A 13098-nucleotide genomic window follows, 5' to 3' on the forward strand; every position below is an offset into this window, starting at 1 on the left:
TCCTCAAGACACTCTTGACCACTGACTTCCTATTCTCCATATTAGTTCCCAACAGACTCTTGTAGTACTCCAGAAAAGCCTCCTGAACCATCACTAGATCATTGACCCTCTCTCCATTTTTCTGCTCAATATAGAAGATCCTATTTTGCCTCAGTCTTTGCTTTATACTAGCATGAAATAAAGCTGTGTTGTTGTCTCCCTCATGAACCCATGCCATTTTTGCTTATTGTTTCAGAAATGATACATAGTCCTGCTGAACCCTTGTATATCTCTCCCTAGCATCCTTCTCTTCAATATGTAGATCAACATTCAAAGGACTTAGCTGCAATTTAGTCTGGATGTCCTCCAATTTAGCTTTAGCCTTAGCTGTAGCAGCCTGGAAATCCATGTACCCTTCCTTATTTATCTCCTTGAGCACCCCTTCAAACATTTTCAATCTCGTGACCACCTGATACATCTTTGAACCACCAATAGGCCGCTTCCATATCTCTGCTAACATCCTCTCATACTCAGGATGAGAATTCCACATTCTAAAGTACTTGAAAGGTTAAATTCCACCATTCAACTGAGGATACAAAGTTAGAATCCCAGTAGAATGATCAAATAAATCCTCATTAAGGAAAGTAGCCTCAGCATTCTCATAAGAAACTCAACCAAGCCTGGTTAGCTAGGATTATATCAATTTTAGAATAAATTCTATCTTCTCCATGTTGCTTGTTTGACCATGTAAAAAAATTACCACTATACTTCACATCCTCCATTTGGCATTGATTCACACAATTTAGAAACTCTTCATCAGGAGAGCTTCTAACTCGATTCCCAATTCTCTCTTCCTTAGAGAGGATCTCATTGAAATCCCCCATCATACACCACCTCCCCTTTGGGTTCAACTCAATTACATCTTTCCAAAGTTCCCTCCTCTCATTTCTGTTGTTTGATGCATATATCACTTTCAAATAACTATCAAAAATTCCATCCATGGTAATGACTTTTAGATGCATAAGCTGACTTGTGCGTGTAATAATATCCACTATGAATCTCAAAGGATTCCATGCTATAACAATCTTCCCTCCCGCATGCCAAGCAATATTTGAAGAGAAACACCATCCCGCAAACACATTAGAGTACAAGTTCCCAAGTTTAGGAGCCTTGACTCTTGTCTCAAGGAGGCTAAAAAAATCAACTTTTTGAAGGTTAATAAATTGCTTTATTAACCCCTATTTTTGTTGATTGTTAGCTCCTCGGACATTCCAACATAATAGCTTATCCATTAGATAGAGAGAGGGTTCTCCCCCCTCTAGTATTACCCTCTTCGGATTGGTCCCCTACTACTCCAACCTCATCATTCTGCAACTCATTATGCATATTTAACACCTGAAATGAGTTTTCCACAATCACAACTTCTGTTGTACCCTTTCTTGCTGTTGCTTTACTCCCTTTTGACACTTCCATGAAGCAATCTTCATCTATCTTCTTCACACTCAGCCTCTTCTCCTCTTTCACAATCCATTCTTGTTTACCTTTAGTGTTCTTCCTGCATTCTTCCACTGTGTGGCCTAACCCCGAACAGTGCGTACAAATCACAGGTTTCCACTCATATTTAATACCCACCTGAATATTGAAACCATGTTCATTCTCAAACTCAATAAAACCAGGAAAATGTTGATCCATCCTAGCTTCAATTAGAACCTTAGGATAACTCAATCTGTCCCTCTCCTTTGTCACCGAATCCACCATAACTGGATTTCCTAATTGCCCTACAATCTTGAACAATGATCTTTCCCCCAGTATTTCAGCTCTAAATCTTCAATTTGAATCCAAATTGGGACACATTTCACATCTTCTTTCTTGAAATTAACATTGGGATCCCAGGGTTTCATTATAACAGGTCTACGATTAAAGAAAATATAGCCCCCATTCAACACTTCATCCATGTCCTTGATCAAATTGAACAGGATTATGAAAATCCCATACGACAGTACCTTCACCCTGTCAATTTTATCATTCCAGACCCTTTTAGGAAACCCCTCTAAGATGTGTAAGGGTGGATTTGACCCTAAAAAAAAAACAAACTATAGACGGTTTCCAAAACAATACTTCATCCTCAATATCATCCATAGTGATTTTTACCTTGTTAGCACATTCAGATTATATAAGTTATATTATGTAAGATATATCAGAAACAGTTAAACAAAAGAACAAACGAACCCTCGTTCTCTCTCCTTTGACAAAACCTTCTCTCTCTAAATCCATTTTCTTCGATTTTCAATCCAGATTTAGCGATCTAAGCTCCGGTAGTAGCAGGATACCAAATCCTTGAAGAGGGAAAGCTTAAGGGCTGAGATCATCGGGGATAGTTCTCCACTTGGGTTAGCCAAAATGTATGAACCTGGATTAAAGGTAAGAAAAGTATATTGTACTGCATAGTACATTGTATGTAATATAATTAGTATTGTTATGAATTGATTAATATTGAGATATAGTTAATATTGTTATATAATGAAAAGACTGATTGGTTGAATATTGATAATGTGATGTGATTATGCATGTGATATATGGGCTCACCTGATTAGGTGATGCAATTTTCCTGGCGACGTACTGGGCGTAAGTACGAGCGTTAGTGATATATGATTAGTACCAAGCATAGGTACGAGCTCACATGATTAGGTGATGCAATTTTCTTGGCGACGTATCGGGCATAGGTACGGGCATCAGCGACATATGATAAGTACTGGGTGTAGGTATGGGCTCGTCTGATTAGATGATGCAATATTTGTGCCAAATTATGGCACAGGCTCACCTGATTAGGTGATGCAATTATATGATATATGGGTGCAGGTTTTTGGCACAGGTTCACTTGATTAGATGTTGCAGTTATGAGATATATGGATGCTAGGCTATGGCACGGGCTTACCTGATTAGGCAATGCAATACAGGATTATCAGATTAAAACATCGACTTGCTTGATTAGGCAACGTGATGTTATGAAGATGGTTACTTTATGAGGTAATATATATTATTTATATGATTAAATGAATATGAATTCTGTTATTGGTATAATGGTTTTGTATTACTAAATATCTATACATTGATGCTTATTCGTGGCAGATGCCAGTAGTGATATGGATTTCATCTTATGAACAATGGGTGATGATTAGATTCTTATTGTGTATAAATGACAATATTCGAATAATAAACTATATGATTGTTATTATTACTTTTCTTGCTGAGTCCTTGGGACTCACGGGTGCTATGTGGTGCAGGTAAGGGCAAAGAAAAACTAGATCAACCATGAGGTGACAGTCTTCTTTGGCAATGTACATATTGACCTCACTGGCATGCGTGCTGAGTTGCTAGGAGTTGTTTTGGGCTGGCTGTATTTGCTGTGTATTTTCATTTTGTGTTTAAATAGTTGTTGTATATATTTCTTTAGCAAAAAATTTTATAACAGGGATTCCTGGAACACGCTTTTTATGCCGTTATAATGTCCGTTTTAAGTATTTTATTATAGTCAAGTTTTTTATATTATCACAGTTTGTAATAATTAATTAATCTATTAGTATTAAACTAGTTTATAAAATCACACACATGGTGTCCCTATAGATTAGGGCATTAAACCAATCATCCTTTGAAAATTGCGGCCTCTGCCCCCTTGGTCTCCGTGTGCATCCCTCTTGACACACACACGTAGCAACTGAAGCATTCCATGTCTATCCCACTTTGAACTATCTCGGTCATCAACTCTCGACCACTGTGGTGACTAACAACAATCTAACGGTCCCAGCACTACTTCCACACCCATGCCTACAAGCTTCCTTTTCAACAAAAGTGCCTCTTGCGGCTTATGATGTCACTCACACAAACTTGGCCTAGTGTACCAACCATACAGTATGGACTATCCCCTCAATCTTGTCCTATGCTAACGAGTATCAAACATTCCGTTGCACCTCTCTACAACTGCACGTGGTAGTTGTCTTTCTAGCATCCTTCTGCGTGCCTACATCCTCTCTAGGATAGGCCAACCTGGTTCACCTCCCACTGAGATGAACTTAACTCTGATACCAACTGTCAAGGGCTCACGTTTTTAGGCAGCAGAACACCCGTGCAGTACCTTGACTTTTCTTAGCCAAGGTCAGCCTTCCAACAATCCAAGTAACAATGGGCTCATTTTTGCGCGACCGTGTGCCTCGTGCACACTTCCGTCTCTTGAACAACTCCCATCGAGTCATGCTCGCAAGCATCCTTGAGTGCATCCATGCATCAAGGCTCTGTAGCCAAGATACTCACACTGTCAATAGGTTCCCACTATGATAAGGAAAATCCCAACACTGACACTCACCTTGTCACTCGTGACTAAGGTAGCATGTGTGGCAAGATACCAACACCAAGTCAACGTGCCAACGGTTCTATCATGCCCTATTAGATATTGTCCGAACAATCTCCCTCGTCGCCCAAGGACTCCCATACGTCCATGGACCAATCCTCAAGGCGTCATGCCTCCACGCATGTTGGCAGGCCCTCCAGACAAGTTGCAAAGCTAGTTGCATATATTAGACCGCTGTCCCTTTCCAACATGGTGCATCCGTCCCATTCGCGTATGCAAACTAGCCCACGAATGACAACTCGTGTCATCTTGTGTTGAGACTCGTGGCCAAGGCGCACCACAACATCTCTGGAAGGTTTGGGCCATGTCCCGTGCAAGCAGCATACCGGCAAGCCAATGGAAACGTACCCGTTAACCTTTGGCAACTTCTTAAACGCACTACCAGATTGGCCCAATAATGTCCATTAGTACTCCAACTCATAGAGACATATGAGTCCCCTCCTGGTCCTCCTATGCTCGTCCCACTAGCCCTGCTGGCTAGTAGTAGCTCGCTTAGCACCAAGGTGCAAGGGGTGGTGGAGCGCTGACACCAGGGTACCCCCTTTAAAGAGCATTCTAAGCTTTTAGCCTTCTACCAGGAACATACATGATTTTGGCTCTGTAGACATACGGCTAAGGCACATACCAAATCACATAGTTTCGCCAAACCGATTTCACCATTGTATTTGTAGACCCAAATAAATGGCAAATACCAAGCCCCGTCCCAATCTGGACAATATTGAAGGTATTTACAAAAATGCCACTGCATACAAACTAAGCATCAGCATGCCACCAGCATGCACCACAACATGCGCCACCACTTGGCCAACTTGTGGGCATCACTTAGCTTGTAACGTGCCATCTTCGCACACACGTTACAATCAACACTCCCACTCAATTGAAGTACCATGTTCCCAAGATGTAAGTATCCACCAGAACCAAAAGTTAGCTTCCACGAACAACTCAAAGAACATAAATAATACAACTAAGCTAAACCTAACTATATCACGATTAAGAACCATAGACCTAAGATCAACCATTGATATTGACTAAGAAAGATATAACGGTAAGTTTAAGATATCTTATCCAAGATCAATATCGGTCCCTCCCAATGTATACTCCATACATCTGATACTGGTAACCTTTGCCAATACCTTGGAAAGGACATAACACTTATCCAAGGTGTAAGTATACCTTATCGTTGATTATCATGCCAGTCTAAATCTAGTGAACTAAAAAATCATGGGAATTAAACTTTTGAACATATAATTATGATTATATTCCACTATGCTGACGACACTATAATCATGAACAAATATATACATATTTATATATCTTCTGGACTTAATAGAATTTATACATTAAACATAATCATGAAATAAATCATGTGAACCATGCAACATAAAAGCAATTTCTGATCTTTATTAATTAGTAAATCTGATTATATTGAAGTGGGTTTTATTTAGGGCACAAAACCAAACAATTTATAAGTAGCTAAGTGTTATAAGGATAAAATACATTGAAGGGTAGAACGGTAAATTTATCCTTATTCAGTGTAGATCATCTATAGAGGATCTTTGACTATTAGGATTATAACAATGGATAATCATAACGTATCTATATCATGGTACATATAGAGCGTTCTATATAATTGAGAGTGCTATTCAATTCAAAATCTATAGTAGCCCAAGGCGAAATTAATAAGTTGAGAGTTTACTTGGTAAATTCTAGATCTGCTTATTGGAAGCTCGGTTATATAGGCCCATGGTCCCCTCACTAGTTGAGATAACACTGCTTGCAGACTCAGTTAATTGATTTTAATTAATCAATTATAATTCTAAAATTAGACTATGTCTTATTTATGAATTTTCACTAAGCAATGGCTTAATTGTGAAGAAAAGAGGTTTTTGGGTCAATTTATTAATTAAGAGACTTTGTATGGTCTAATTAATAAGTTACAGAAATGATAATTTTATTTAGTAATTAATTATAATTATTATATAAATAATTTTGGCATTTATACGATTGAATTGGAAAATATGGTATTATTAAAAAAAAAGAATAAGTGGTTGAAATATATAACTAGAAAGTGGTCCCATTATTGTGTACGACAGTTAAATATATTTTGCCCAATATTTTATTCTTTTTTAATCCATATAATTCAGCCTTAAGCCCTAGTTGAAACACTATAAAAGTAACATGATACTCTCATCTCATCCTCTTGAAAATTTGTCAACTAATGTCAACTTGACTGTTCAACCAACCTAGATGAGAGAGTTCCTTCCTTAGTAATTTCACCTCCTTCATTGTTCTTCACATTCGAAACCCATAGTGAAAGAGTGTCATGCCCACACATAGCAAGTCAAGTACTCAATCACAGTGAGTGAGACGGTGGTAACCAAACCCGACGGAGAGAAAGAGATCCAGGTTCAGATCTTGATAATGCTCTGCTACATAAAGGAATCAAGGGCTAGAGATATTGAACGGAAGGAGTCATTATATTTTGTTGCAATCAATGTAAGGTTTTCTTAAACCCTTATGTGTTTATTTTCATTGTTTTAGAGAATTCATATTTAGGATGTTAATCAACATACTTGTTTGTAAATCTAGATCATGGTAAAATATTCCTGACATATACTACACCAGAAAGACACTGATTGACACTAAAAGTCAGTTCACACTCATGGAGAAGCTGACCCAAAGCTTGCTCTTGGCTTCAAGAAAACTAAGACCATACTGTTGGGTTTTATGCCCTAAATAAAACACATTTCAATATAATCAGATTTACTTATTAATATAGATCAGAAATAACATTTAATGTTGCATGGTTCACATGATTTATTTCATGATTATATGTACATAATGTATAAATTCATCTGAAACCCTTTTCACATACTTGATCCTGTTTATTGTGTCGTCAACACATTGGAAAGTAAACATGACTATGTGAATAAAGTTTCCTAGATTTATCAGAGTTAAACAGAGAAAAATAAGGAGAAAAACAAGGAAAATATGCAGGAATACTGCTCTGTATATTATGGCTTTAATGCCTTTTCTTCTACAATTAATACAACAGGGAAAATTCCCTTTTTATAAGCAAAGGAATACACAGAAGTCTATTTCCTATTGGCTGAGGGAATAACAGAAAAATATTCTTTGTGGCCCACACAGGATATCAAATCATTCCCCAATCATTACTAACGGTAATGAGATATGCCTAGTCAGCATCCTTGATTTCATCTTCTAATTGGGCTGACATTGGGCCTCTCATTTCAACATGCCCCCTCAAGCTGTGCTGTGGTGAATGGCAAACAGTAAGCTTGTCCTTAAGGTAATGGAAAGTAGTGATAGGAAGAGACTTCGTTAGTATGTCAGCTATTTGTTCTTCGGTTGGTATGTATCTTACTTCAATAGATTTGTTCGACACTTTATCCCGTATGAAGTGAACATCGATTTCGATGTGTTTGGTTCTCGAGTGAAAGACAGGATTTGATGCAAGTTGGCGTGCTCCAGAATTATCGCACCAGATTATGGTTGTGTGATTGTGTTCAACTCCAATTTCAGTGAAGAGGGATTGCAACCAAGTGACTTCTGTGCAAGCTTGAGCAAGGGACCTGTATTCAGCTTCTGTGCTTGATTGAGCAACCGATTTTTGTTTCCTTGAACTCCAACTGATCAAGTTTCCACCAAAGTAAACACATATACCTGAAGTGGATTTTCGATCGTCAATAGAGCTAGCCCAATTCGAGTCACAAAAGCTTTCAATGATGGGATTGGTAGCTTTGGTGAATTGAATTCCTTCACCAATGCTGCCAGCAATGTATCTTAGTATGCGCTTGCACGCAAGCCAATGGTTTTGGGTTGGTGCTTGAAGGAATTGGCTCAATTTATTGACGGAAAAGGTGATGTCCGGTCTGCTCAAGGTAAGGTATTGTAGTGCTCCAATGACACTTCTGTATTGAGTTATATCTTCAAATGGTGGGTTGTCATGCAGATGGAGTTTGTTGCTTTGAATCATAGGTGTGGGACTTGGTTTGGCTTCCAACATGTGTGTTCTTTTGAGAAGATCCAAGGAGTACTTGGTTTGAGACAAGTGAAGTCCATCTTGCCCCCTACTTGTTTCAAAACCAAGAAAGTAAGTCACGGAGCCAAGTTTTTTGAGTGAAAATTGCTGGTTCAGTTGGGAGATGATCTGAAGTACTCGGTTGGAATTGTTGCCTGTGAGTAGAATATCATCAACGTAAACAAGCACGTAGAGGCGTGCATCTCCTTCTGATAAAAAGAACAGTGATGTGTCCGAAACTGAATTTTGTAGTCCAAGCAGTAGGAGAGCCATACGAAGAGTGTCAAACCAGGCCCTCGGGGCTTGTTTGAGTCCGTAAATAGCTCGATTGAGTTTGCATACTGCTGTAGGAAACTCAGGATCAACATAGCCAATCGGTTGAGACATGTATACCTCCTCTTCCGAAGTGCCATTGAGAAAAGCTTTGTTGATGTCGATTTGTTGGACATCCCATTCATGAGTGACTGCCAACGATAGAATGACACGAATTGTTGATGGCTTGACAACGGGACTAAAAGTATCAAAGAAGTCCACTCTGCGTTGTTGTTGGAAGCCTTTGGCCACAAGGCGTGCTTTACATCTTTGATGCGTACCATCAGAGTTGAATTTGTGGCGAAAAATCCATTTATTATAAACAACATGCATGTGAGGTAAGCGGGGAACGAGGTACCATGTTTTGTTCTTTTTGAGTGCAAAATACTCATCATCCATGGCATTTTTCCAGACCGGAATTGTTAAGGCGAGTTCAGGTGTGGCTGGAGTGGATAGGGAAAGGGCTGGGAGATGAGGATTTTCGAGAAGTGATGTAAGAAAAGTGCGAGGTTTAAAAATGCCAGCTTTTGATCGAGTGACCATAGGATGAGAGGGTACGGGTGGTGCAGTATTGAGACATGGCAGATGTGTTGTTTCTGGTGTGTCATGAGGAGTGTTGGCTGGTGTAAGGGACGGTTGAGAGTGACTTGAGGAGGATGCTGGTGATAACGGCTGGGTGGGGATATGGACAGCAAGAGGGATGGTGGTGTATGAGTTGGATGTAGTGGAGTGTCTATGCTGAGATTTTGTTGAATCACAGGCCGATATTGGAGAAGGAGGAGAAGCCACGGGACCTGCATCACAGGGAGATATATCAGTTGAAAAATCAGCAGCAACATCAGCATCATTGTCCTGAAATGTGGGTGAGGAGATAAATGGTAGCCAGTGACTATATTGGATAATTGGAGGTGTGGGAGTTGTGTGATCAGGTGGCTGTCCAAAACCAGTGGCAAACGGAAATTCAGACTCATTGAACGACACACTGTGGGCTATATATAGACGACCATTAGGATGAAGACATTTGTATCCTTTGTGGTTTGGACTATATCCAAGAAAGACACATTTGGTGGATCTAAAATCAAGTTTGTGAGTGTTGTAGGCACGAAGGTGAGGGAAGCAAGCACTTCCAAACACCTTGAGGAATTTCAAATTTGGGGTAACTTTGAACAATATGTCTATGGGAGATTTGTGTGCCAAAGTGGGTGTGGAGAGGTGATTTATGAGATAGGTGGATGTGCTAAAAGCATCCCACCAATATCTCAATGGCATGGAGGCTTGTGATAGCAGGGTGAGGCCCATTTCTATGATATGTTGGTGTTTCCTCTCGGATTTACCATTTTGTGCATGTGTGTGAGGAAAAGGGTGTCTAAAATGTACACCAATTGACTCTAGAAATGGTGCTAAGTTTCGATATTCACCTCCCCAATCCGATTGGAGAGTTTTGATTTTGGCATCAAATTTTCTTTCTACAAACTTTTGGAAGTTGAGAAAGGTGTTCTTAACATCTGATTTTAACTTAAGAGGGAATATCCAAGTAAAGTTGCTATAGTCATCTATGAAGTGCACATAATATCGATATCCTTCCTTGGATAATATGGGTGAGGGACCCCATACATCAGTGTGTATGAGTTCAATTGGTGATTGAGCTTTAGTGTGTGAAGAGCTGTAATGCTTGTATTTGGATTTGCCTATGTGACAAGCATTGCGAAAAGGTATGGAATTTTTGAAAGAGACTTTTTCGTTAATCAACATGTGTTTTAGTACATTGATATTGGGATGACCAAGGCGCATATGCCACACATTGACGTCTGAATTGAAGGTAGACTCAGCAAATAAAGAAATACACCTATGAGTTTGACTCGATTTATTTGTTACTGTGGGAATTTTGGCAGTGTTTCTGCTCTTGGAGGAAACTATAAAGCTCGAGTTGGTGTGGACAGTGACATGTGATGACGATGATGGAGTGATTTTCAATTGATATAGTCCGTTGTTAAGCACTCCCCGAAGCACTTCCTCCTTCGACATTAGATCCTTCACAACACAAAAATCAGCATAAAATTCCACATACACCTTGTTATCTTTGGTTAGTTGAGATATAGACAATAAGTTCTTAGAAATTTCAGGTACACAAAGAATGTCATTGACAACTAAGCAGCCAGTGGAGTTATGAATCTTACTTGAACCAGATCTGGTAACAGCCAAGGGAAAACCATTACCAATTAATAGTTGAGTGGTACCTTTCAAGTCAGTTTTATGCTGAATATTGGAAGGTTCAGATGTGGTATGATTGGTGGCTCCACTGTCGATGTACCAAGAGTTGTCAGCATGAGCATCTGAACTGGTGAAAAAGGCTTGTTGATCATTGTTAGTATGCATGTTGTTGCTGTTCTGAGAGCCTGAAGATTGGCTGGAACCAGGAGCCAAGAAGGAGATGTCGAATCGGTGGTAACATTTGGAAGCAATGTGCCCGGGTTTGCTGCACAATTGACAGATGGGTATGTTGTTGTTGGAGCGTCCTCGACCGCGTCCACGACCTCTGGAGTTGTAAGAACGGCCACCAGAGGGTTGATTTTGGTTGTGTCCTTGATTGCTGATGTTAAAGGATCTGCGCATTTGTGTGGCAAGATGGGCAGCAGGCATGGATGAATCACCATGGGCAGAGTTGAGTTGTTCAAGTCGAATTTCTTGGCTCTGCAGCATGTATTGCACTTCTTGCAGTGTTACTTGGTCATGCCTAGATGTAAGATTCACCACAACCGCTTCATATTCATGGCCAAGACCTCCCAGAATATACAAGATTAGATCATCATCTGAGAGTAATTGACCTGCAGCAGACAAACCATCAGCTATGTTTTTCATTTTCAAAATATAATCATGTATAGTAAGATTGCCCTTTTTCAAAGATTGAAGTTGAAATCTCAGTTGTAATATTCTGGCCTTTGAGCTGGTGGTGTAAAGGCGTTCAAGAGTAACCCACAGCTCATTTGATGTGAGACAATTTATCACATGTCCAAACATGGATTCAGAGATGGAGTTGAGAAGCCAACTAAGTATAGACTGATCTGTGCGCCTCCACATGGCATATCCGAGATTGAGATGACGAGACTCGCCAGGAATCGATCCTCCGATTGTATTGTCCACAAACTGTGGTGGACATGGCTTAGTTCCCAGGACATATCCTTCGAGATCATGTGCACGAAGAGCAGGCAAGGCTTGGGATCTCCAATATGGATAGTTAGTTCTTTCAAGTTTGATAGTGAGAGGGGCCAGGCTTTGGAAGGGTGAAGATTGTATGGTTGCTGCAGGAGTAATAACTGGTGTATTGAATGGTTCGACCATGGGCGTGGCATCAGCTGGGTTTGATGCAGATGACACTTCAGCTGTGGCAGGATTTTCCATAACAGGTCAGCGATTTTCCGGCTCTGATACCAAGTTAAATAGAGAAAAATAAGGAGAAAAACAAGGAAAATATGCAGGAATACTGCTCTATATATTATGGCTTTAATGCCTTTTCTTCTACAATTAATACAACAGGGAAAATTCCCTTTTTATAAGCAAAGGAATACACAGAAGTCTATTTCCTATTGGCTGAGGGAATAACAGAAAAATATTCTTTGTGGCCCACACAGGATATCAAATCATTCCCCAATCATTACTAACGGTAATGAGATATGCCTAGTCAGCATCCTTGATTTCATCTTCTAATTGAGCTGACATTGGGCCTCTCATTTCAACAATCAGACATAGGGTTTTACTGATATGATAATCTACAACAGAGTTTACTTGCATTTGGAGAAGTGTTATGTTCTTTCCAGAGCATTGGTTAAAGTAAAGCTCAGGTTGGATGCATGGAGTATGCATCGGAAGGGACCGATATTGAACTTTGACTTAGATTTATTAAACTTACCGTAATATTTATTCAAGTCAATATCTCCTAGTTGATCCTATATCAAATGTTCTTAATCCTGTTATGATTAGGCTCAATCTTGAAAGGCTATTCGTGTTCTTTGATTTGTTAGTTAAGCCTACTTTTAGGTCAGGGTGATACGTACATTTTGGGAACACGGTAGTGCAATTGAGTGGGAGCGCTAGCATAAACATGGAATCTATAGCTTCTATCTGGCGAATAGTAAGCAAAGGATGATCTCCTTCCAGCTTGACCAAACGAACATAAATGGTGGAGTACTCATTTCACATAAGCTGAAATACCATTTATACGGGGTCAAGTGTTTTAAGGATAAAATATATTGTAGGGTGTAACGGTAATTTAATCCCTTTACAGTGTAGATCATTCATATAGAGGATCATTGATCACATTAGGATTATAACAATGGATAACTAATGATGTGTCTATATGGTG

The 13098-nt window shown here is 39.5% G+C and overlaps 1 protein-coding gene across 1 annotated transcript; it reads right to left on the reverse strand.

The window, feature by feature from the left end:
- Positions 1-638: 638 nt before the first annotated feature.
- LOC115720260 (uncharacterized) lies at positions 639-1737 on the reverse strand. The gene is made up of 2 exons (XM_030649416.2): positions 1308-1737; positions 639-1183 (listed from the first exon to the last, which is right to left on the reverse strand). Exons 1-2 carry the CDS (start codon positions 1735-1737, stop codon positions 639-641), a joined length of 975 nt encoding a protein of 324 aa, XP_030505276.2.
- Between the last annotated feature and the right edge of the window lie 11361 nt (positions 1738-13098).

This window comes from Cannabis sativa, chromosome 2 (genome assembly GCF_029168945.1).
Source record: "Cannabis sativa cultivar Pink pepper isolate KNU-18-1 chromosome 2, ASM2916894v1, whole genome shotgun sequence".
Lineage (NCBI taxonomy): Eukaryota > Viridiplantae > Streptophyta > Magnoliopsida > Rosales > Cannabaceae > Cannabis > Cannabis sativa.